This window comes from Lepisma saccharinum, chromosome 8, assembly GCF_977018435.1.
Source record: "Lepisma saccharinum chromosome 8, izLepSacc3.1, whole genome shotgun sequence".
In the NCBI taxonomy this organism is placed as follows: Eukaryota; Metazoa; Arthropoda; class Insecta; order Zygentoma; family Lepismatidae; genus Lepisma; species Lepisma saccharinum.
Genome location: NC_139236.1, coordinates 74,201,438 through 74,224,424, shown reverse-complemented (window position 1 = coordinate 74,224,424; position 22,987 = coordinate 74,201,438). Strand labels below are relative to the sequence as shown.

Below are 22,987 nucleotides of genomic sequence, written 5' to 3'. Positions count from 1 at the left end.
AGAGGGAGGGAGAGAATGGGTGAAAGAGAGAAAGTACAGAAAGAAAGAAATGAAGAAGAAAAAGTAGAGAAAGAGACAGTCAGGGTGATAACGATAAAAAAAAAACATGTACACATCTTACAATGAACACACATACATACATGAAGCATGATATGTGGTAAAAATCAAGTTAACGTGTTAAACTAAGGATGTGAAAGTGAAAAAAAAACCTTGTTCGTTTTTTTAAGTAACTTCACCAACTCCGTGACTCTCGTAACAACACACTGCACATATCCTTGCCTCGTGCTATTGATTCAGAACACTTAATACAGGAACCGCCACCACACCTCCGGACGACCCGTCGTGCCCTCAATGACCACGCATGCGTTCGATTCCTGTCATCCAATGTAAACACACGCGGCCATTGCGAAGGTTCGATTGCATCGGGAATTTCATCAAGATAGTTTCAAGAAGAGAAGTTCCTTCGTTGCCAAGTGTCCTGGGTTCGACTCCCGTGGAAGAGCATGAATTTCTTCAAGAGGAAGGGAGTGACAGCCCTGTATGTTAGCACTAAATTCTTATTGTTACTCCTAAGGTTATATTGTGCAGAGGTTCGCGTGCTGAGGGGTAAACCGCATGTATTGATATTCACACAAGCGAGATTCAGTCTTTTCCAGTCTCTCACAAAATGTTTGACTTGTTTTCGTCTCTTTTGCACCAATTCTTGCTGTTTTTTAATCACTGCTTGTAAAGTAACATTATACACGGTAACTCTTTTACTTATACAGTTACTTGAAACTGGTATTAACACGCAGTGGCGTGCCCAGGGGTTATGTTGGTGGGGGTTCTTAAAAAAAACGAACGTCAAAGGTAGGACAATTTGACAACATATAGGACTAAGAAAAGAGTTTGGAGTATCCAAAAAATTGTTTTTTGGTAAACAAATAATTCTATAAATAAGTGCTTAACAAATGACACTTCACAAGAACAAAATTCTTTTAGTAATCATGCACATTTGGTTAGGCTTATCAAAAAATTTGGCCCAAATTACTATATTTAGTAAAGCATACCAATTTTTGTGTTTACGGTTAGTGCGTTTTGCTCTTTCAAACAAATGCATTTTTTCTGTGTAAAAACGAAAACATACCCCTTCCCCTCACCACAGTGGTGGATGATCATTCTTCATTTGTGGGGGTTTGACTTTCTTACCCACGTTTATATCTTCATTTAAGACTTAAACCCACCCTATATTAATACGAATGTTCTCTGCAGATATTAAGTGAACTTAGTATTTTATAAATCAAGTTCTTCATTGGAAAACCATTGAGAAATAATCAATTCAATTTTCATTCTCATCTGTGTAATTTCCGGATATTGTCTGTGCATGAAACTGCTCTAGGGGTTCACGCAGCCTCTAATAAATGGGTACCGTGGCCGTAACGTGGTGCTGATCACATCATTAAAAAAAAATATGCCGAGATCGTGAATATGTATGGCCCTCACTACACATCTCCTTATGTGCTTTCATGGCACGTTACATTAGCACGAAGAACTTCACCTTGCCTTTTGCAACGCCACTTTAGATAGCGCAATAACATTTGAGACATGTTTTCTTTGGAACAACTATCAGTTGCTTATATTAAATCTGAAACTGCAAGAATTTATGACTCAACATAATTTCATTAATCATCCTTGATTCCCATAAAGATTACCAAATTAAACTGTCAAATATATTTGATGTTTTGCAGGATTTAAATGATGAAGAAAATATAAATGAAACAGACTTAAATAAGAATTGGGAACACATACGTAATGCAATAGAATCAGCAGCTAAAGAAAGTATAGGATGCCATAAACCAAGAAAAAGTAAGCCATGGTTTGATAACGAATGTCATAATCTAATAGAATAAGACATCAGGCTAGACTTAGGTGGTTAAATAACTCTGATGATACAAATCTAAGCAATTATAATAGAATAAAGCGAGAAGTTAACCCCACGTTTAGAAGTAAAAAAGAGATTACTTGAAAAGAAAAATTAGTGAAATTGAAACAAACAGCAAAAACAAAAATATCAGAGATTTATATAAAGGTGTAAATGAATTTAGAAAGCGATGGCAACCTAAAATAAACTTGATAAAAGATAAGACGCTGACCCAAGCGATATTCTAAATAGATGGAAGAACTACTTTAATGACCTTTTAAATGTTCATGTAGGAGATAAATCAGAAGTAAATGAAGTTCACGCAGCAGAATCTTTAGTTCCAGAACCTAACTTGATTGAAGTTAAAGATGCTATTAAAAGGCAAAAGAATAACAAAGCACTTGGCATTGAGTTAATTAAATATGGTGGAAATTCGTTAAAATGTCAAATTTGTAAATTAATTTGTTTAATATGGGATAAAGAAGAAATCCCTCAACAGTGGAAAGAATCCATAATTAAAAGGTGATAAAATGAACTGCAATAATTACCGTGGAATTTCTCTACTCTCAACAACATATAAAATATTATATAACATTCTTTTAACAAGACTAACCCCATATGCTAATGAAATTATAAGTGATTATCAATGTGGATTTAAACGCAACAGATCAACAGATCAAATTTTTCACATCAGACAGACACTTGAAAAAAAGTGGGAATATAATCAAAATGTCCATCAGCTATTCATTGATTTAAAAAAAGCATATGATTCGGTCAAAAGAGATAAATTATATAATATATTAGTCGAGTTTGGAATACCCAAGAAGCCTGTTAGTATGATAAAAATATGCACCAGTGAAACAGAAAGTAAAATTCGTGTGGGTATTAATATGTCTGACAAATTTACAATTCATGATGGGTTAAAACAAGGAGATGCATTATCTCCATTGCTCTTTAATTTTGCCTTAGAATATGCTGTTAGGAAGGTAAAAGAAACTAAAGAAGGACTAAAATTAAATGGTGTGACTCAGTTGTTAGCATATGCAGATGATGTAGACTTACTGGGGGATGATGTGAATACAATTAAGAATAATGCTAAAATATTTTTCAAAACTGCTAAAGAGATAGGTTTGGAAGTTAACAAATAGAAAACTAAATATATGCTTACAGGCCGAAACCAAGTGTTAGGTAATAATCAAAATCTAATTATTGATAACAACTCGTTTGAACTAGTTTCGAAATTCAAATACTTAGGAGTAATACTAACAAATGAAAATTATATTAAAGAGGAAATAAAAAGCAGGCTTAATTCAGGAAATGCACGTTACTTCTCTCTTCATAAACTTTTGTCGTCTCGTTTAATATCTAAAAAACTAAAAGTTAAAATATACAAAACAGTAATTTTGCCTGTAGTATTATATGGATGCGAAACTTGGTCCCTTACATTGAAAGAGGAACATAAATTGAGAGTATTTGAAAATAAGATCCTTAGGAAAATATTTGGACCTAAAAGGGATGAGGAGACAGGTGAGTGGAGAAGGTTACATAATTTAGAACTACATAATTTGTATTCATGTCCAGATATTGTTAGAATAATTAAATCAAGAAGACTTAGGTGGGCAGGCCATGTGGCACGAATGGGAGAGGAAAGAGGAGTTTACAGGATTCTTGTTGGCAAACCTGATGGTAAGAGACCTGTAGGAAGGCCAAGACGAAGATGGAGGGTTAACGTTGAGATGGACCTAAAGGAAATCGGTAGGGATGGGAAAGAGTATATAGATCTTGCTCAGGATAGGACAGATGGAAGGCTTCTGTTGCTGCAGCCATGAACCTTCGGGTTTAAAAAGGCTAGAGTGTTTGTTAGTTAGTTTATCCTTCATTCCCATTGTTGCGATTTACCAAAAGTGGCATAAAGCGACGTATTTTTTTTAAATGCTAAAATATCTTAATAATGACTGGTTGTTCATTCGAATTTACTTACGTAAAGCACACACGTGGTACATATGAAAAGTATTTAGTGTGTGGAATATACAAGTATGTAGTAATTCCTTTCTGTCCGTAGGAGTCAACAAAATTTCGCCCCTCTTAAAATTTATTACATTTTATACGTATTCAATTAAATCATTCCACTGGAAATAGAAGTTCGTAATCAAAATTTTGAATGGCTGATGTGCGAATGTGATTGTACGCAGATCTTATGCAATCTGAACACAGAAACGTTTATCTGTGCTCTAAGGGACTAACCTCAGCACTGCAGATACTAAAGAAAGAAAGAAAACCATAATATGTCTCAGAATGAATTGATATAACATGACGCATCTCTAAGACATGAATTGAATATCTAAGCAAAAACATATTTTGACCGATAAATTCTGTTCATATGTAATACGGTTCGAGATTAATACAATGTTAGAAAATAGAGTCACAGCTGCCACAGAATGTTTCTACCGCATTCTGGTTAACGTTCAACCGCAGATGCGTTAAAATGATGTCGATTTAACACCGATGATTGTAAAGTGTAGCAACAATTTTATTTTTATCTCCAGATAAATATATCATTGTATTTTCTCATTTCTATTTTTTTAAATTTAGCGTCGTCATTATACCAGTTTTAGCTAATCGTGACGATGAGTAATGATTAGACGAAATTGATGAGTGGATACTGATTAAGAACACCGGGACTCCCAACTCGGTAATTTCGCTTGAGAGCGACTGTCCTTGTTAGTTTTATTATGGAGCATAAGTGAAACGGTGATGCGAAAATTTAACTTTGATTAAAATGAAATGTTTTAAGTCCACTTTATGAACAGAAAGGCTAATCGGGACTGAACCTACAGCTTTAAGTTGGATCTGAACCACTGTGTCATGTGCCTCCACCGGGTATCGAACTCAGTACCGGGGTTGTAAAAGGTCCAGGAATTTTAAATAAATTCAATTCCGGTCCAGTAGAGAAAATCAGCAAACGTAGATGGGTTCTGGACCGTAAGGAACCTTTTTATCTGTGAAGTATTTCAGTTCGGTTTAGGAACCTTATTACCAGATCAATAAATACAGTCCAGGGACCTTTTTTCCGGCCCAATTTAAATACGGTCCAGGAACTTTTTTTTTCCCGGATCAATTTAAATTTGGTCCAGGAACCTTTTTGCAATGAAACAATACGCAACTTGAACCGAATTTAAATTGTGCGAGAAAAATGGATCCGGTCCTGCGGCGCAACCCAATAGAACCCATTAGAATTTACCCTTAACTACACTGCCCAGGACCCTTTGATTACAAGCCGACGAAGTTATCACTGCGCCACAATTAAACTTTGACGGAGCTTTCAGACCGCAGCGACACGCGACACATGTCGCTTGGGAATGAGGCAATCACCAGCAACGTTTCACACCGTAGCGGCATCACTGATGAAATCGTCAAGCGACACGTGTCGCTTTGGTGTGAAATCTCCCTAAGAGCCACTTCTGCATTAATTATTCTCTCGACTGGTCACTGGAACAAGGGATTTAGAAAAATGTTAAGGAATCCAGGATCCTTATTTCTGTCTCGTGGCGTGTTCTTTGCTTATGATTTGAAGCATGCAATAACCTTGGGATGTGCAAGGTGGTCACGACTTTGGCAGCCTGCGAAGCGGAAAATGCAATGCTTAATGTCAATGCTATCTCATCCTCGTATAAAGGTGGCATTCAGAGGGCGCCGTAACATCTATTCTGCATTCATTTGTTTCTCAGAGTCATGTAATTACACTCGTCACATAATTCTGCATTCTGAAGACAGACATTAATATACAGTTTTAAAATTGCCACAAATACCAACCTTCTATTTCTCTAGAAGCTAGTGATGTAATTAACAAATACGAAGTACGTACACTTAACGTATGGTTTAATAATGAGAGTGCAATTTTCACACAAAAACAGAAAGTAAGCTCAGAGGGGAAGTAAATTATTTATTAAAATTAATCCAAGAAATTGGGACAGTAAGCTTGCGTCCTGTGCGGGGCACATCCAACTACTAACAGTCACTGCTTAGAGCTCTAAATCTGGCCCTCGTAACCTGACGACATGTCACATGTGCAATATCAGAACTCAGAATAGTAGGTTAAGAATTGTTATGTTAGGAGCACAAAGTTTAGAGCTTTTAGGAATTAGTTTTAGTAATTGCTATCAACTGGATGTGCCCCGCACCGGAAGCGTTTTCCTTATGTGGATACTACTTAAGGCACAATGTTAAAAAGTGGCCGCAGACAAGTAGTGGTGGGTATTGACGGTATGACGTCATCAAGATGGCCGTCAGCTGATTCACATTTTCATCTATTACAAATTGAACAGAGTTTCTTTTTTCTTTAAAATGTTCACAATAGGAACTTTTAATAGGGTTTATCCATGCTAACGCATTAAACTTGAAAATAAGCTTTTTCCTGAATTTGAATTGTTGGTTTAGGGCCACTTTATGCACAGACAGGCTAATCGGAACTGGACCAAGACACGTTTTCTGTCTCTCTGTGTGTATGTGTACAGTACCTTACAAAATGACTCATTCCTCATGCGACATTTGGAACTGCTGGCGCCAGTAAATGAATTGATACGTCGCTCAGAAACTGCATAAGAATCAAGAGGTCCCCAGTCAATTTCTAAGAACGTAACGATGACAGGAAGTCTTAAAAAATGCAACTTGAGAACAAGTCTTGGTAGCGACATAAACACATATTCTAGGCCACCATTTGCAGAACTCCTCTATCTCCCGTTGTATGATAAGCACGCACTCTCGCTGGTCGTTCGTTGTTAGCCTTGATCAATACCTTATAGAGGCGACAATATAATTCTAATGAACCTTGCATGTAGAAGGCCACGCTGCGAAAGCAGTAACAATATGCCTCTCCCCCCTCCAACCCACCCGGAGATTACAAGAAAGAACAATCCGAAACAGCCCATAAGTTATCCATACAAGGTTTTCTTGGCAAATTCTCAGGTACTGAAGCTAAATGTACAGTCAACGGCAATAAAAATGGAACACTGCAAGGCGTGATGTGTGTGTGTTGCCTAGCTCTGCGGTAGAAGTTGCCATTTAAAATTTACTATTAGAAGCCACTTATCGAAGTAGAATTAGACAACACGCACAACGCATGGCAGAGAAGCAAGTATTTCAGGATCTAGGTGAACCATAATTATTGCTCGTGACTGTACAGTGATCGGAATGCTATAATATATAAGTAGCTTCGCCACAAGGTACAGCTATTCTCTCACGTATGTACAGTGTCTCTCAAAAGTTTTAGGACAACGACATTTTAAACTAGGCAACCCAATTTACACAAGGTGTTGGTGGGTTGCGTGTAGAGTTAGGCTCAATTTCAGGGTTGCCACATGCACAATAAATATTTATAAAATACGCGAAAGAAATAAAAACAAGTATTAGTGTACAAAAAGTATTAAAAATATCAATATTATATCGCAAGTGACAAAATTCTTTCTGAAAGAAAAATAATAGGTTTTCTAGCATTTCATCGCTGATGAGTCTACAGAAAGGAGAAGAGGTGAGAGAAAACGAGAGGTGACAAATGACAGGAGAAAGAGTAAGCGAGAGGAGAAGAGGAAAAGTAGAGGAGAGAAGAAAGAGAGAATAGACGAGGAGAGGAGATGTAGTGAAGAGAATGGAAAAATATTCTAGGAGAGATGAGGAAAATTGGGCAAAGAAGAGAAAAGAGAAGGAAAACGAGTTGAGAGAAGAGTGGAGAGTAGAGTAAAGGAGAGAAAAAGAGAAGAACGAAAAGAAGAGGAGAAAAGTGCGTGGAGTCGGAAATCTAAGACAGGAAAGGATATACGAGGAGTGGAGATGAGTGGGATGGAGATAAGATGCGAGAAAAGTAGGGAAGGCGATATGAGATAAAAGCAGAGCAGAAGGAGGGGAGAGAAGAAGGAGAAGGAGAAGAGAAGAACAGAAGGGGCTGAAGAGAAGAGGTAGTTGCAGAAAATATCGTCTCAGCGTCAAGAATTGATGCATTGGTCAAATTATCGACATGAAACATTCAATAACATTTTGAAATGTATTGGAGAATGTATTAAATCGGTGCGAAATGCCTTTTGGCTTAGTTCAGAGCAAGGTAAAATCTTCCATGTAAGATCTTTGATTTTACCTGCGATTATACCACTAAAAACATGAATGTAATTTTAATATTTATAAGAATTATCCAATTTTTGTCCAATTCTCGGTTCGTTGAAATGGAGATTTTGTAATTTAATATTTCCCCTCCCCCCATCGTTAATTCCAAACTGAATCATTCCGTCTCACAAGGGGTGAACAATGAACACAATAGGATAGGTCTAAGACTTACGAAAATTTTCTGCCACCGGAAGGGTTTGAACCTACGACCATCAGATTGACAGTCCTGAACGTTAAACACTACACTACAAGCTTTCGCTCCTGAAAGTAAGTACGTAGAAGGAGCTGACCAATGTGAAATGTAGACGCAACTCTCCTCCTACATGTAATGTGCAAACAATACTTGTTTGTAACAAAGAAAACGAAGGTAGTACGACTCGGAGAAAACATTTAATGGAGAATTGCACATGATGAGAACTGCAACTACCTCTTCTCTTCAGTCCCTTCTGTTCTTCTCTTCTCCTTCTCCTTCTTCTCTCCCCTCCTTCTGCTCTGCTTTTATCTCATATCGCCTTCCCTACTTTTCTCGCATCTTATCTCCATCCCACTCATCTCCACTCCTCGTATCTCCTTTCCTGTCTTAGATTTCCGACTCCACGCACTTTTCTCCTCTTCTTTTCGTTCTTCTCTTTTTCTCTCCTTTACTCTACTCTCCACTCTTCTCTCATCTCGTTTTCCTTCTCTTTTCTCTTCTTTGCCCCATTTTCCTCATCTCTCCTAGAATATTTTTCCATTCTCCTCACTACATCTCCTCTCCTCGTCTATCCTCTCTTTCTTCTCGCCTCTACTTTTCCTCTTCTCCTCTCGCTTTCTCTTTCTCCTGTCATTTGTCACCTCTCGTTTTCTCTCACCTCTTCTCCTTTCTGTAGACTCATCAGCGATGAAATGCTAGAAAACCTATTATTTTTCTTTCAGAAAGAATTTTGTCACTTGCGATATAATATTGATATTTTTAATACTTTTTATACACTAATACTTGTTTTTATTTCTTTCGCGTATTTTATAAATATTTATTGTGCATGTGGCAACCCTGAAATTGAGCCTAACTCTACACGCAACCCACCAACACCTTGTGTAAATTGGGTTGCCTAGTTTAAAATGTCGTTGTCCTAAAACTTTTGAGAGACACTGTACATTCGCTACAACTACAGTTATTCTGTTAACTATGTAACCTCGCTACAGCATAGCACAATAAAAGTCAAAAGTTTTGGTATGTTAGACACACACACGTTGCGTTTTGTAAATGTCGCACAAAATCACAAACTTCATGATTTATGCATAAACTTCAACATGTGCAGTTAAAAACTTAAAAACCCACATTGGTATTATTCTAGATATGTCCATACTATTGTTATCTTGTTGCTAGCCCAACTAACGTACTCTCTAGTCTTCTTAAACCCGAAGGTTTATGGCTGCAGCAACACAAGCCTTCCATCTGTACCTCTCCTGGGCAAGATCAATCCAATCTTTTCCACTCTTGCCGATTGGCTTTAGGTTCATCTCAACGTTATCCCTCCATCTTCATCTTGGCCTTCCTTCAGGTTTGTGGGCAGTTACTTACAACTGTCAGTTTTTCCGATCTATTACAAACTATAACCTTTAATGCAGGGCGCCACAGTGCAGGACAACGATATCTATTCTACACACAGAGGTCAAGCAAGAGTCAAGGTGCATAGGTTTTCACCTGCAGTGCGAATGCAGGACACAGTGAATGAACTATTAAAACCTGTAGAATTTGACATATTCACAGATTCAATTAGTGCACTGAAGAAAAAATACTCTCATCAACAAGTGCATAATTTAGTGTAAATATTGTGCATATAGATGTTCATTTATATTTTATTTTATTTTTCTGTATGCACAGTATAATATGTTCAATATATTTGGGAGATGTATCCTGTGATGAGCTAATAAATAATAATAATAATAAGAGACACTACATGTAGGGCGCCACTCCCAGCCACTAGAAAGGATCTTGAAGAGACTCTCGTATTAAGACTTCTAGTACTCGTATTTTGCAGAAACGAGAGGCAGTCCATCGCATCGTAGTCGTTCACCATAAATTTCCGATGGCGAAGGGGGGGATAATCAACAGCCGATTCCTCAGAACGTTAAGACTGATGGCGCCAGTTGTAACCCTAACGCGTCCGGAAAATTTAGCAATTTCAAGAAAACTGTCAGGAGAATTCCCACTTCAATTTAAGAGAAGTGTTTACGTTAACTCTTCTAGAAATGGCGAAGACGCGCGGAAAGAAAATCTTAAAAGTACGTTTCACGTCGACAATGTACGGACTGCGTCCTTGCGATTTGTTGATACACCAATATCAACGATATTGGTATTATTGATATCAGCGAGAATGTTATTTCATTATGGGCATTTCCAGTAATCATGTTTATCACCGATAAAGCAACTTTTTAAAATATATTTTTATGTTTGATTTGAATTTTGTTATTTAGCGTCAATTTTCCGCCACTTTTGTCTAATCGCGACGATGAGGATGAGTGATGATATGATGAAATTGATGAAGGAACACCCATGGCCAGACCGGGATTCGAGCCCAAGACCCCTGGCGTGTAAGCTAACCACTCTGCCACAGCTGTCGGTATATTTATATACATTTAGATTTAATACGTGGGTAATTGCTCATTACATATTAAGCAAACTTTTAAACCAGGATTTAAGTAAGTTATTTAAAGAACTTAAAGATTTGTTCATGTACGCCACTGAACGTTCTCCCTCGCACTCTTCTGACGATCGGGTTTCTTACGCGATTGTATTCGGGAAGGGCGACGGAGTCAAAGCTGGTGGCTATTTAAAAACACGCGGCTTCGTAAACAGTTTCACCGCTGCAGATAGCGTTGGCAGAAGAAAACTGTTCGTTCCTTTCTCCTTTCTGTGCCGCGCTTGGCAGAGCCAGCGTTGCTACATGAAAAGAAATGTCCCTTGATGAAGGAGAATCCAAGTCCAATTTTAGATAAAAAGGGAAACTTTTATTAATAATATAGAAATTACCCCAAAATTTGAAGTTGTTGGATCTCTGATCTTGTTTAACTTGCACGCATGCTCGGGTGTTTTATTTCTACAATATCTAATTAATTTCGATGGGCTGTATGATAAATATATGCAATATATAACAATTGTGGCGGGAAACCAGGTCAAATTTTCAGAATATGCCACCGAGCATTTCTCAGATGGAAAGGGGGAGGCAACTTAATAGATAAGCACATAATATTCCTTGTTAGAAACAGATGAGAATAAAATTAATAAATCATTAGTAGATATTCATTTTTAAAGAATAGAAATCGACAAATCGTATGGTAATATTCTTTTGACATGTCATTAGAAATTTTAAACCAAATTATTTACTTTCTAAGGGAAAAAAATATAATATTTTTCTTTAGTATTCGCTTCCTCTGTCCCCACCCCAAATTGACCTAGCTTTATAAAGAAAGAGAAAGATCTTATATGTTTGAAAATATGGTGTAAGGAAACTGAGTACCAAAAGAAGAAACAGCGCCCCTCTTGCCCCCATACCTTTCCTGCGTACGCCACTTGAAGCAGTAGAAACTAAATTCCATGGTCCCATCGCAGCTGTTTTCTGGCTTCGGAGACCGGAGTCTGCTACTACTTCTTATCAATTAGCTGCCCAATTGTCCTCACGATGCTGGTTGATTCATTTGGTTTAATGTAATTCGAATTTCTGACACTTTTGGTTAATCGCGAAGATAAGCATGAGTGATGATATGGTAAAATGGATGGAACACTCAAAAGAAACATCCATGCCCAGGCCGTGATTCGAATCAGGGACCCCTGGCATCACAACGCGCCGTGATAACTACTTCTCAACGGAGGTCACCTTTACAGCGCCGGGCGGGTTTGCCGAATGTAACCCCTGATTGGCCGAGGCTTTTCCGCGCGATTTTCAAATTTTTACACTTATTTCGGACAAAACGTTATAACTCGTAGACTATTGGACCAATCTGCTTCGGGTAAGTTTTGTTTTGAAGCTAAGACACCAGCGCATGCAACTGTGTACAATTCAGAACGCCATAGCAAAAGTAGACGGGGTGGGGTGGGCCGTGCCCCCCAAATTTCCATGAAAAAAGAATAAAAATCTGGACTTCGCCCCATCTTTCCCCACTCATATGGGAAAAGGACGCAAACTTTAAACTTCTTTTCATAGTATGGACCTTTCGTAATGAAATGAAAGTTGTTTCTTAATATTAGCCAGCACGTGTTAAAAGCTTCCCGCTGACAATGCACGGCTCGAAAAACAAGGACTCGAACACGTGACCTGGGCGTGTTGAAAGGGGGAAAAGTGCTCCAACTCTGACGAAGGCTTTTTCCAGAAAGCCTGTTAGTGTTTCCACCACAATATAAAAGTATCAAGGTGCAAATAATGGGAATTTTACTTAATTCTTACGGTGACAATGGCGGACAAGACTCAATTTTCGTGCCACCGTAAGGTGACACCGGCGAATCAAAGGTTTTAAAAGTGAAGTCGTACCAATAAATGTTCATATCTGGAATCGAACTCATGTTCCTTTGTTTGCAAAATGGCGATGCTACGTATTTATGTAGGAAGCCCAGGAAATGGTGAGAAAGTGAAACAAAGGTGGCGATGGAAGTCGACGCGCTGATCACGTGGCATGCAATCAAAGCAGCTAAGCAAGGTAAATCAAGGCGGTAATTCCAATTGCAACCGTTCATGCTCTGGCGGTGCAACACTTTGCGCTGTTTGTCTCTGATGAACTGGCAAAGTTAGTTTCTGAATTTTCGTTGTCTTGAGCCAAATCACAAGGAGTTTGATATTTTACTGAAATACCCTACTTGGCTGCCTGGCTGGAAATGATGGTTGCCAGGCTTGCTACTGGACTGGTTTTGACGACAAAATCGTGTTCTAATTGCAACTTGCTTCTGTTCTAGATGCTGTGGTGACAGCCAATCAGAGCGAACGTTTTGATATGTGATTTAATCTGAAGATTTTTTTATGAATAAATCCTTCGAATCTCATGTATGAATACATACTCGACTTCATTAAAATGCACGCCTCCCCGATGGCGTCCTCGCCTTGGAATGAAGGGCTCCCGGCTTCGATACTCGGTGGAGGCAGATATGGTTCGGATCCCACTTTAAACTGTAGGTCCAGTCTTGATTAGCCTTACTGTGCATAAAGTGGACTTAAAACATCAACTCAATCATTAAAAAGCATGTTGGGTTCACCTTAAATTTTTGCAATTGTAAGGAAAATCTCTCGTTCGTCTGTTTTGCTTGTCTGCCCTGCGCAATCCGTTGTGGGAACAAAAGTCTACTAAGAAGTACAGTAGCGAGTATCATGTGAGGCGAAAACTAGCAGAAAATACTACGCCCCTAGTCCAAGTCCAACTGACAAATCCAGCAGTAAATCTAGCCTTGTGTAATTCAGCCTTTACTTCAGTCATAATATTCTGATACGGTGTCGCGCTCTGTTGGCAGAACATTGTACTACGTGATCGAAGCAATTTCGGAAAGCGACGACAGGTGGCACTAAGGTATGGTTCGCTGCCAGGACGTTCTTTACGTAACTGCGAATCCAAACAGAGTTGTGTATTGGTGAAAGCGTAAAGCAGTTAAAGCAGTATTTCCTCTAGCAGCACTCTCTCTACAGTGGCGCCGATTTCAAATACATTTGGAGGGGGGGGGGAAGCCGAAATCTCTCTCTCTCTTACACACACATCGTCTTGGTACAATCCATAGCAAAAGCTGTCCACACGATTCTGGGTCGACATCGAACTTTGGGCAGAAAGGATCACTCACACCGAGATGAAAGAGCTATTCAACCGATTTTGATGCAAACTTTATGGGCATCCCCGATGGCGTCGTGTTAACGTTGTCCTCTTCATAATCAAAGAGTCCCGGGTTCGATACACGATGGAAGTACATGGTGGTTCGCATTCCACATTAAACTGTAGATGGTGTCCCACTTGTGCCCAAGTTGACTCAAAACAAAAATATATTTAAAAAAATGGACTTATGTCGCCACTATTAGTCCCTTGTTCGAGTCTCCGCATGAGCACGGGTATTCTTTTTGGTTCTCTCCTTAATCAATTTCGCTGACCATGGGGCATGGTTGTCACAGGTTCCTGGGTTCGAATCCCCGCCCAGGGCCTTGGTGTTCATTGTGAGTGTCCCTTCATCAATTTCACCATTACTCATCCTCATCTTCGCGATTAGCCCAATGTAACAGATAAGCGTAGTAAAATAAACAAAATCAATCAATCTCTTAATCAATTTCTCCTTTTCATTATTCATTCTCATCGTTACGATTTACGTACGGAGACAGGATAGCAACTCAGGGACAAAAAAATCACTTTACGAACAGATATCCCAATTCCACGAATCGAAAAAGATCAATTTAAGCATCAAACGTGTCTTTACTGCAATGAAAATTATTTGTCAAGCAAATAAATATCACCCAAATGACCAATCAATCAAAATGCAACGAATGAATGATACGATTTATTCTCACGTTTCTTCTACTTTGCGCTAATCGCAAAGATAAGGATGAGGAATGATACGATGAAATTGATGAACGGACGCTCGCCAATAACACCAATGCCCAGACCGGGACCTCTGGCGTCGTAACGCGCTATGCTAACCACTCCGCCACGGATGAAGGCACACAACAGAAGTTCCACAGATGATTAAACTGACCAATGCTCCAGACACCAGAGCCTCCTTAGTCTGCAAAATGCATTCCAGAGTGTACTACGGGAGAGGTTGATATTGTGGCTGTCTTCCAAAATGATCACCCGTTACATCTCAAAATGCAACGAATCGAACAACCAATTCAATCAACCCAGAATCAACAAAAGAACCAACAAACCAATCAAAATACAACGAATAGAACAGCCAATTCAATCAACCCAGAATCAACAAAAGAACCAACAAACCAATCAAAATACAACGAATAGAACAGCCAATTCAATCAACCCAGAATCAACAAATGAACCAACAAACCAATCAAAATACAACGAATCGAAAAGCCAATTCAATCAACCCAGAATAAACAAATCAATCAAAATGCAACGTATCGAATAACCAATTCAATCAACCCAGAATCAACAAATTAACCAACAAACCAATCGAAATTCAACGAATCGAACAACCAATTAAATCAACCCAGAATCAACAAATGAACCAACAAACCAATCAAAATACAACGAATAGAACAGCCAATTCAATCAACCCAGAAGCAAGAAATGAACCAACAAACCAATCAAAATACAACGAATCTAACAACCAATTCAATCAACCCAGAATCAACAAATGAACCAACAAACCAATCAAAATACAACGAATAGAACAACCAATTCAATCAACCCAGAAGCAAGAAATGAACCAAAAAACCAATCAAAATACAACGAATCTAACAACCAATTCAATCAACCCAGAATCAACAAAAGAACCAACAAACCAATCAAAATACAACGAATAAAACAGCCAATTCAATCAACCCAGAATCAACAAATGAACCAACAAACCAATCAAAATACAACGAATCGAAAATCCAATTCAATCAACCCAGAATAAACAAATCAATCAAAATGCAACGTATCGAATAACCAATTCAATCAACCCAGAATCAACAAATTAACCAACAAACCAATCGAAATTCAACGAATCGAACAACCAATTAAATCAACCCAGAATCAACAAATGAACCAACAAACCAATCAAAATACAACGAATAGAACAACCAATTCAATCAACCCAGAAGCAAGAAATGAACCAACAAACCAATCAAAATACAACGAATCTAACAACCAATTCAATCAACCCAGAATCAACAAATGAACCAACAAACCAATCAAAATACAACGAATAGAACAACCAATTCAATCAACCCAGAAGCAAGAAATGAACCAAAAAACCAATCAAAATACAACGAATCTAACAACCAATTCAATCAACCCAGAATCAACAAAAGAACCAACAAACCAATCAAAATACAACGAATAGAACAGCCAATTCAATCAACCCAGAATCAACAAATGAACCAACAAACCAATCAAAATACAACGAATCGAAAAGCCAATTCAATCAACCCAGAATAAACAAAAGAACCAACAAACCAATCAAAATACAACGAATAGAACAGCCAATTCAATCAACCCAGAATCAACAAAAGAACCAACAAACCAATCAAAATACAACGAATAGAACAGCCAATTCAATCAACCCAGAATCAACAAATGAACCAACAAACCAATCAAAATACAACGAATCGAAAAGCCAATTCAATCAACCCAGAATAAACAAATCAATCAAAATGCAACGTATCGAATAACCAATTCAATCAACCCAGAATCAACAAATTAACCAACAAACCAATCGAAATTCAACGAATCGAACAACCAATTAAATCAACCCATAATCAACAAATGAACCAACAAACCAATCAAAATACAACGAATAGAACAACCAATTCAATCAACCCAGTGATAGACGCATGATAAGAGGAAGAAGAAGAATTTGTATTCTATAGCATGTTATTGATTGGTTGTTATAGCAACAGTGTGTAAGATGTACGTGAATGGCTTCCAGGCATTAAAGTTATGTTGTTAATTTGAACCTACGTATTTTGTATGTCTTGTGCATGTATACATAAGAAAACACACACACACAACAAAACAAGGCTTACATCTATGGCGCAGTCGTACAGGATATTCTTGGTGATTCTTCGTAAGAAGAAGTATGGATGAAGACGTCACGAAGAGTACGCGACGATCATCATTCCAGCATAGGTTTATGCAAAGAGAAATTGTGTCGGCTTGATCAATTTCTACGGTAAGAACCAAGATTACACGGTTTGTGTATTGTTTACAATAATTGTACAAGGGCAAATTCAAATCACTGCGATACAAATTGTTTCTACGGCGTAGATTACAATAATTGTACAAGAACAAAGTTTAAATCAGTGTGATACGGATTGTGTTTAAGATATTGTGATATTTAGTTGACCACAATTATGAATATGTTCGGTTTGAATTTATTCTCCGAGTTCCGGCCAGATTCGGAAGAAATAGAAGATTATTTAACGAGGTTTGAACAGTTTTGTTTGGCTCATGATGTTAATGAAGCCAGGAAGGTACCCATACTGATCGCAGTTATAGGACCTGAAACATTCAAAGTGCTGAAGACTATCCTTGCACCTAAACCAGTCGAACGGCAAACGTATTCGACCCTCAAGGAAAATCTGCTTAAACATTATGGGCAGATAATAAACAAATATGTGGAACGTTTCAAGTTCAGACAGTGCACGCAGGAAAGCGGCGAGGATGCAACACGATTTATGGTACGTGTTAAACAACAAGCACTTAAATGTAGTTTTGGCCAGTACTTACAGGAAGCCATTGTAGAGCAAATAATTGTAGGCGTTCGGTCTGACGCCATTAGAAAGAAATTACTATCTGAACCTACATTGACTCCAGCAAAATGTCAAGATATTGTGCTTGAAATGGAATTAATTGAACGGGAAACACAAATGTTCATACATCGTGAAAAAGATTATAGTCCTAATCTAGTTGCATTTTCTGGGACACAGAAATTGAAACCATGTTTTCAGTCCTCGCAAGCACACAGAAAGAACTTCGTTAATCCTCAGAATAGAAGTTATAAAAGCACCGAAGAATGTGATAGATGTTCCAGAAGACATGATCTTGGACATTGTCCAGCAAAATATTCGATATGTTCATTTTGCAAAAAGAAAGGTCATTGGCATGTAAAATGCAAGTTTAGGAAAAATAATGGTGGAGTTGCGAGTAAGACAATTACAAGTGATCAAATATCTACGTCTAATATTAAACCTTTAGAAGCTATTGTTGAACAAAACATACATAACGAATTTCATGGTTTGTCTTTATTGCACGTTGAAGTCAGTGATTCTCATCCGCCAGAAGATAGTACTTGCACTATTTCATCGAACACAGAAAATACACAAGTGGAAGATGCAACACTCACTCATTCAAAAGCAAGGAGTGTTAGTTTCAAGCCAAGAGCACAAGCTATAGATGGCACTAATGTTCTTGTGTCAGCAGAACCGTGCATAGTTGATTTGTGTATTGATAAGCGAATTGTACAATGTGAACTAGACACTGGATCTACAGTTACTCTGTTTAATAACAAGTCTTTCAAACAATTGTTTCCACATAGGCGAACACAATTTACTTCACTAACGTTACGAGGCGTGAATAATGATACGTTAAAGTTGAAAGGTCAAAGCTTAGTGGATTTATCATTGAATGATGTATTGTATAAATTGCCGGTTATATTGTGTGAAGAAGAACTGCGTTATCCGTTGATTGGACGTTCATGGCTCGACAGTATTCATCCGAGTTGGAGAAAACTGTTAGCACAATGTAACACATTGTTCACAAATACGGGGTCCGAACGAAATGATAACGCAGATATTAATACTAAAATACCGGAAAGTGAAGGTTTGAGGGCACAGCTGGAGAAGAAACTTGACCAGAAAGGAAAGGCGAAGAAAGAAGAGCATCTGAGGCAGTTGGCTCAGAAGGCGAGAGAAGAGAGAGCTGGAATTCGAACACAGGCAATGAGAGATAAGGATGTTGAATCAAGGGAAAGTGACCAACTGCGATACAAGAGACATAAATATATGACTGAACGGGAAAGGCGAATGGATCGCCCACCATTTCTTGGATCACGGCGGGGCCGAGTAGAGAGGAAGAGACTTGACAAAACTTATCTTGCATATCTTCCGAATGATCCAGTCTGGGTGCAGACACCGAAGGTAAATTCTCCGAAGCATGTACCAGGAATGGTATTGTCTAGAGTTGGCAACAGCCTAATATATAAAGTGCAGTTGTTCGACGGATCGACACGAACGGTACACTGGCGAACTTTAAAAAAAGGTCTCGCTCCTCTTAGTTAGATTGGAAGGTAGTTGGAAACACTTCATTACTCCTGTGTTGGATAAGAAAGTGGGGGAAGGCAGTTGCAGACAAGGCCATCACTACCTTATGCGCACGTAAACTTGTTTCCGGAAAGCTTTCTGTTGGGAGTTTTGTCAGGCATGATCTGGGAAGTTTGTGGAAGATTTTTGTGTTCCTACCCCCCCCCCTTTCTCTGTGTATGTGTGTGTACGTGCGTGCGCGCACGCCGACACCCGTTTCTTTTTAAGTTTGGCGTATTTTTATTGAATCGACTAATTGCTGTTATGGCTGGGAATGAACCAAGTTAGCAATGGGCAAATAAAAAAGTATAAAAAATACCAAAATTCCTGGCATGAGTAGTTAGTAGTATTAAAGGTTAGGTAAAGTTCCTCGTGCGTATAGCAACGTGCCATAAAGGCACATTTAGGGGATGTGGTAGTAGGGCACCGCATATTCTCGAGCTCGGCCATTTTGGAGGTGATACGATCAGCAGCACGCTCCAGCCGCCTTTTTTTCGCCAGGGTTGTAGTAGAAATGAGAAAATAGAAATGTTTTGCATTCTGCGTATGTGACAGTATTCTTTGGATATTGTCCCTGAAATATCTGTTAACATCCTAACCCGCAGTTTTTTCAGGATAAACTAGTTGAAGGCCACGAGTGGTTCCTGAGAAGTAATGAACATATCACAGAATGCGCACGAGTTTAGCTCACGTTTCTTGGGGGGAGGGGGAGAATGATATACAAATTTATTCTACGAATGCTTACGTCATTGTGACAATGGAGTATAATTTGCACACTAACGAGGATCTGGCGTCTAGACACAAGGCCAGTATAATGGTCTGTGAAGTTTGGGCTGTGTCCTATGTTTGTGATTGCCTTTCACAAATTTCGTCTTAACACACCTTTCATCCTTATCTATGTGACCACTCAAAAGTGGAAGAAAAGCGAAGTAAAATAACTAAATCAATTGGTCATTGTGTCCCTGCGTTTTTCAATATTTCTTCCTGAACGAAAGTTAATGTTTCACCGATGTAATGCATGAATATAGCCATGTGAATTATTATTTTCCGTCATCATAGTGTGCTTAATCATTCCTTAAAGCATAGACTTTAACGCTGTTGTCCTTAGTGTAAACGATCTTAATTGTGTGGAAATTTTTATGTAGGCAAAAAAATGGTTAAGAGTAAATCCCAATTGATTGTTAGAAATTTAAAATATTATAACTCTGACGTGACGCATATTAACTGTTCTTAGTTCGCTGTCAAAGAACGATTTCTCCTAACTAAAAAGGATTCCGCCTCCGTGGTAGAGTGGTTAACACAGCTTGCTTAAACACCGCCTTGGCATTGTGTTCGTTCGCTGTTCATTGTGACTGTCCCTTCATCAATTTCATCATTTCATCGCTCATCCTCATCGTCGCGTTTAGCTAAAAGTGGCAGAAAAGCGAAGTAAAATAAACCAAACAAACATAAATAAGAATCTGAAGGGAAAAATATTCCATTGCCAAAAATAAAATATATAAATATACAGTAATTACTTTGTTGACACTGCAGTTTTTTTTGGCAGTGTGTAGCTGTCTTAGGGTCGTATGTTCGAATTAACTGACCTCAAAATATACGAAGAGTGAACGATTAATGGAAATGTGGATGCACATTTCTATTACTTTAGTAAGCGTTCAGTCGTAAATCATGTGGACACAGTGTGATTTGCGTGCAAGGAAAGGTTCCTGGGACATCATCTAGGTCGACGTTTACTTATAACGTTACGAGGGTATGGATTTCTCTCAACAAGTGCAACAAATGTTTATGGTCATGGAAATTATTTATACAATTTGTCTGAGTAACGTCGTTTTCTGCCTCTTGAAATTAATGGTGACTGGAGATAAAAAGACACGTGGCAGATTGTAACGTGCTTCGAAGACAGAGGTCTTAAGTTCGAACCATGATTAAGGCATGTTTGCCCCATCACATCCATGTTATCAATTGTTCAATCAATCTCATCGCCACGGATTAACCAAGAGGCCAAAAGGCAACGTAATATATCCTAAATAGAAAAAATACAGAAAAGGGGCAAGGAAATGCACATATCGTGCCTAGTCGAGGTTGTGTGTTGCAAGACGGAAATGTGTAACTATTATCGCAAGAGCACGTTCAATTATACCGCGTTTGTTACAACCTGTCCCGGTTCCCGCGCTAGTTGTTCCCTGCCTTTTCTCGGTGCTGGGGAAAGTCAAAGCCAGGCAGCCAATTAAAATACGCAACGTCGCAACAGCGTCTACGTAACCGCCTCTCTTCTGGTTTTCATTCGCTCCTCGCTGCCCAGCAGACGATTTTTTCCTCGTTTCTCATTGGCACCGAAACTGTTGAGCGCTCCCTAGCGCGGGAAGCGGGACAGGTTCTACCAAACGCGGTATATATTAGGGCAGAACCATATATCACACAATACAGGTGAAATTGTTGTAGGTTGACGAGAACTGTTAATCTGCCTAAACTCTTAAAATACTCTAATATCAGGTTGGTTTTTTGTTCCACTTATTATTTCAATTTTGAGGGTCTTCATGACCGAGTGCTTTGCATACTGCTCTATGAAACCGGAGACCCTATGTTCGATTGATTGATTGATTTGCTTTATTTTACTTCGCTTCTTGTGCCACTTTTGGCTAAGTTGCAAATATGGGGGAGGCCTCCCCGATGGCGCAGTGGTAGCATCGTCGCCTTGTGAACAAGGGTTCCCGGGTTCGATACCCGGTGGAGGCACATAGTGGTTCGGATCCCACTTTAAACTGTAGGTCCAGTCCCGATTAGCCTTACTGTGCATAAAGTGGACTTAAACAAAAATCAATCAATCAAACTCAATCAAATATGGGGATTAGTGACGATATGATGAAATTGATGAATGGACACTCACAAATCCAAGCCCAGGCCAGGATTCGAATGCGGGACGCCTGGCGTCGTAGCGTGATGTGGTAACCACTCTGCTACTGGGGCCGGAATCTATTTTCGAAGCGTGGGTAATATTTAAGAGCTTATTGTGTTCGTTCATTTTTTCTGGTAACATTCGTCCTTATCGTTGAAAGTAAACAAGAGGAATATAATATTGGCTTAAAAATAGCAAAGTTACGATATATGCCTGTCACGTGCCGAAAGAAACGACCTTCTTTGCTCGTTTTCTTTTTATATTTGTTTTAGAGCTAATGACAAAAGAGAGAAAAGAAACGAAAAAATGAACAACCTATTTTCATTCATGAAGGAAATAAATCGCCAGCTCAGAACCCGATTTCTTGAAAGCTCAAAATGGACAACAAATATTTCTTCCGAGGCCGAATGACCACAGAAAGAAACGCTGTGCTAATTCCTTGATGACTCATGGTTAACATTGCTCTTCTGTGAGGTGTTCGCGACTGACAGCTGTGCAGCTCTTCCTTATCTTGGATGGAGTTTCAGCATTGACGCTGCAGTGCTTCCAATTCAATATCGGTTTTTGTTTGTTGCTTCCAATCTAACTGAGAGGAGGGAGACCTTTTTTTAAAGTTCGCCAGTGTACACGTCAGGTGGCTACGAAAACGTGAGTGTGAACCAAACCCCTCATCAACAGATCTACCTGATCCAAACCATGAATCGATACCAGAAGGACAGCCGGAGGATGCAGAGGGAAGAGATAACCAAAACCAACCATATACAGACGCTGGGCACACACCAATCAGAAGATGAAATAGACTTAGGAGACCTCCTGATAGATACGGTGAGACCAGCACTTAAAACAAAAAAAAGAGACTTCAGGAGGAGATGATAGACGCATGATAAGAGGAAGAAGAAGAATTTGTATTCTATAGCATGTTATTGATTGGTTGTTATAGCAACAGTGTGTAAGATGTACGTGAATGGCTTCCAGGCATTAAAGTTATGTTGTTAATTTGAACCTACGTATTTTGTATGTCTTGTGCATGTATACATAAGAAAACACACACACAACAAAACAAGGCTTACACCCAGAAGC

General features: G+C 38.8%; 1 protein-coding gene across 3 annotated transcripts in view; it reads left to right on the top strand.

Moving 5' to 3' along the window:
- Window positions 1–412: 412 nt before the first annotated feature.
- nan (transient receptor potential cation channel subfamily V member nanchung) overlaps window positions 413–22,987 on the top strand; it is a 226,984-nt gene continuing 204,409 nt past the window's right edge. For 2 of the 3 annotated variants that reach the window (XM_083127591.1, XM_083127590.1), the window contains exon 1: window positions 413–538. In XM_083127591.1, the coding sequence (XP_082983717.1) occupies window positions 504–538 (35 nt within the window). In that variant the 5' untranslated portion in view covers window positions 413–503. The remainder of the gene's footprint in view (window positions 539–22,987) is intronic. The other variant, XM_083127593.1, reaches the window with a different exon arrangement.